This window comes from Mizuhopecten yessoensis, unplaced genomic scaffold (assembly GCF_002113885.1).
Source record: "Mizuhopecten yessoensis strain PY_sf001 unplaced genomic scaffold, ASM211388v2 scaffold11093, whole genome shotgun sequence".
In the NCBI taxonomy this organism is placed as follows: Eukaryota; Metazoa; Mollusca; class Bivalvia; order Pectinida; family Pectinidae; genus Mizuhopecten; species Mizuhopecten yessoensis.
The window spans coordinates 324,407-328,309 of NW_018408876.1; the positions used below are offsets into that span (position 1 = coordinate 324,407).

General features: G+C 34.9%; 1 protein-coding gene across 1 annotated transcript in view; it reads left to right on the plus strand.

Moving 5' to 3' along the window:
- Positions 1-3,903, plus strand: part of LOC110465618 (CBL-interacting protein kinase 10-like) — a 22,755-nt gene that overhangs the window by 9,564 nt on the left and 9,288 nt on the right. Inside the window, exon 7 of the mRNA XM_021521564.1 lies at positions 3,210-3,334. Within this exon, the coding sequence (XP_021377239.1) occupies positions 3,210-3,334 (125 nt within the window). The remainder of the gene's footprint in view (positions 1-3,209; positions 3,335-3,903) is intronic.

The window sequence follows — 3,903 nt, forward strand, 5'->3', positions numbered from 1 at the left end:
TGAAATTGATTTGCTATCGAAGGGTCTTAAATTTTGTCCAACACCAGATAAAAACGATAATGAAGAACTTCAGGCGGACATTCTGAAATTCTGCAGAAGACTTCGTCTATGCGATAAGTTTTGTGACGAAGACGGTGAAAGCAAACCGTTGGAAACAACGGCGTTAGTCCATAACAATTCGCAATGGAACCCACCAAGAAGTTCGGACAAACATTTAGAAGACGTCATTGATAGTTTAAAAAAGATTCCTTTACATAATGATAATCATAAACACGTAAAAAGTAATCTGTCTTACAGACAGAAATGTGCTTTGGATTCTTTAAGAAATGATACCTCTATTATTATCAAAGAGGCTGATAAAGGTAATGCAGTAGTGGTCATGAATAGAGATTTCTATTATGAATGCATACATAACATGCTTAGTAATGTTGAATTTTATGCTTCGGCAAGTGACGATTTCGATGCGGAAACCCGTAGATTAATCAACGAGCTAACACGGACACATGAAGCATGCCTACATGAAAAGGAGATAGATTATCTTGTCAATTTTATGCATAAAACTAGTTATTTCTATGGTTTGCCTAAAATCCACAAAAGCTCTATTATAAGTAAAGCTATAGAAGAACAAAACTGTACATATATTGAAGTTGAAAATCCTACGGATTTGAAGTTTAGACCCATAGTAGGCGGCCCTAATAGTGCAACGCAACGTTTGAGTCATCTTGTAGACCTCATTCTTAAACCTTTATGCACAAGTGTAAACAGTTATATCAAAGATGATTTTGATTTTCTGAGCCGTTTATCTAAACAGGTCCCACATAATGCTAAACTTGTTTCTTTTGATGTTGTTAGTTTATACACTAATATACCGCATGATCTTGGTATTGAAGCTGTTAAATATTGGTTGATCAAAAAACGAGAAAAAGTTAATTCTCGTTTTAGTAATGAATTTATACTGCAAGCTCTAGACATTGTCCTCAATCGTAATTCTTTTTATTTTGAGCAAGAATACTTTCAACAGATTAAGGGTACAGCGATGGGAACTAAAGTTGCCCCTACATATGCAACCTTAGTTTTAGGATACTTAGAGGAAACACTTTATTCTAAGATTGAGACAAAGTTTGGGGAAAACTTTACTGAATTTATCAGAAATAATTTTTTAAGGTTCCTTGACGATTGTTTTGTTATATGGCCTTCTGATAAGGATTTAAATGAATTTCAAAACCTATTGAATTCTTTACATCCTTCTATTTGTTATACGATGGAGTGTAGCGAAACGTCTTTACCTTTCTTAGATGTTTTAGTTCAACTAGATTCAAATAAGATTACAACGGATTTATATTGTAAAGCTACAGATGCACATAATTATCTAAATTTTTACTCTAACCACAGTAAACACACTAAAGTTAATATTCCATTTAATCTTGCCTCACGGATTGTCACTATCGTCAGTGACCAACAAGCTCAAATTGCTAGACTAAGTCAACTAAAGCAATACCTTAAAGCTCAATGTTATCCTACTGAGATAATAGAACATGGTATACAGAAAGCTATTGAAAAGGGACCCTTTACTTCCCGTCTACAAAAACTAAAGGATGAATCAAAGTTAGTTCCTTTTGTTTCTACTTTCAATCCACGGAATTGTAATATGTTTCCTGTGATAAAGAACAAATGTGAAGAGTTAAAGCAAAGTAGCAGGCGTATGAGAAACATTTTTAATAAACATGCTATTTTACACTGTAGACGCCAACCTAAAAACTTGAAACGTATGTTGACATGTTCTAAGTTTGATAATTCTTGTGTAACACCAAAAGTATCCAAATGTAAGACACCAAGATGTGCTACATGTCCTATGATTATCGAGTGTAATACTTTTATTTTCAAGAATGGTTTGAAATTTACTGTGAAGGTAAATATGAATTGTAAATCAAAAAATGTAATTTATGCAATCGTTTGTTCTAAATGTGGTGATTTTTACATCGGTCAAACCGGTAATGAACTCAGAACACGTATGACTGTACATAGACAACAAACTAGAACTGATTCTTTACGAAATCTTCATGTTAACAAACATATTCATGAATGTGCTGGAGATAAATTTAATGTATTACCTTTGTATCAACTATTTTCATCAGACACTATTTTAAGAGAAACGAAAGAAGACCAACTAATAAAAATATTAAAACCGAGTCTCAACAGGCCACAATAAAATTTTACGCCAAATTGTCCACCAATCTTGTGTACTTCGTGACGTCACGTTACTATTGTAGTGTGATGACATGTAATTGTGACGTCACGACGTTGTTCTCTTTTGAATAAACCTGAAGAGCCCTGTGAAGGGTGAAAGCAGCTAGTTTTTTAGTCGGTCGTTAATTTTATTTTTTCTATATATATATATATATATAGGCTATGCATGCCATGGACCGATTGTTGACGTAATCATTATAATGACGTCATAATTGTTACGTTGGATACCACTGACAATAGTTGTTCTATTCACTGAACAAGCATACACGATACACACATTATTTTGAACTAAATGCTGAATAATAGTAAGTATAGTTGGATTTTCTATGAGATAAACAGATTCCAAAAATGTTAAATATAAGTGTGCGTCCACGAAATAAGAAGTTTGCCAGCATTCCGTTGTTGTATAATTAGACATAGTAGATCCCCAATATGTTCCATGTATCTAGACGGTGAAGGAACCCAGCAATGCTTGTTATAGCCTGACATAGGACTGGTTATCTCGCTTGTAGCGTGAACGGCGCCATATTTGAAACAAGTATCAATCCGCCGAGCCTTTTTTCTATGCGTATGCGCTAATTCATACGTAGTCAGAGTTTACTAAGCTGAAGAAAGAAGAGATGCAAATATATAGTTATAAACAACATAATATGGTACAGAGTAACTACAAATATGTTTGAGATCGATGCCTGCAGTACGACAAGGGAACACCATCAGAAAAATGATAAATCGTCGTCAATTTGTTAAACATAAATACACCTTTTTCCAAGTTATTGAGTTGCGGACTTACAACAACAACAAAGAAATAGTAAAATCTATAGCCCTATTGCAATGTAGGCGATATATTCCAACCAAAGGGATGCAGAGGGTTTCTTCGGTAACTCAGGGAAAATGTTTAGAAATACTAGCTTTAAACTTGGCCATTGCGTATGCGTTTACATGTTATTTTTTTCTTTCTCCAGTTCGGGCACTAGTTCCGTTGACCTGACCAAAGTAGCTATTCCAAAGAATAAGACGTCTACGGCTGCTATGGTTACGGGTGTAGCAGGACCAATAGGAAGAAAGTTAAGCCAGCAGATGGGGCTAGGTATATACCCTTTTCTGGATTTTAGAATATGAATACGGACCCCTTCCAATGTTTATTCTTTAAAATAATGTTGGTAGTGAAAACGCTCAGGTATATGTTGATGAAATTATGATACAAGTTCAGTGTTTGTCCACGTAAAGAAGGCAATTGGTTCTGTCCCCTAAGCCGGGACATACCGAAGTCCGTACGAAAATGGCAGTTGTTATTCCCTGCTTAACGTTCAGCATTAAGGGAAATCGCAACAACTGGTCCACTCGTTATTAGTACAATGTGGCCAGGTGGAATACTGTGCTGGGTGCTAATCAAAATTACACAAAAATAGTATATACCCGTTGAAAATATTTAAAATTATAATCTATCAGTTTTCTGCTTCCGGGTCGTAGAGTAATTGTATATTATTATAACTAATAACTTTTACTTACCGATTCCTTTATACTTATCTCTCCCTGTTTATCACACCCCTTCATAACACTAACACTTTGTATACTTATCCCTCGCTGTTTATCACACCCCTTCATAACGCTAACACTTTGTATACTTATCCCTCGCTGTTTATCACACCCCTTCAT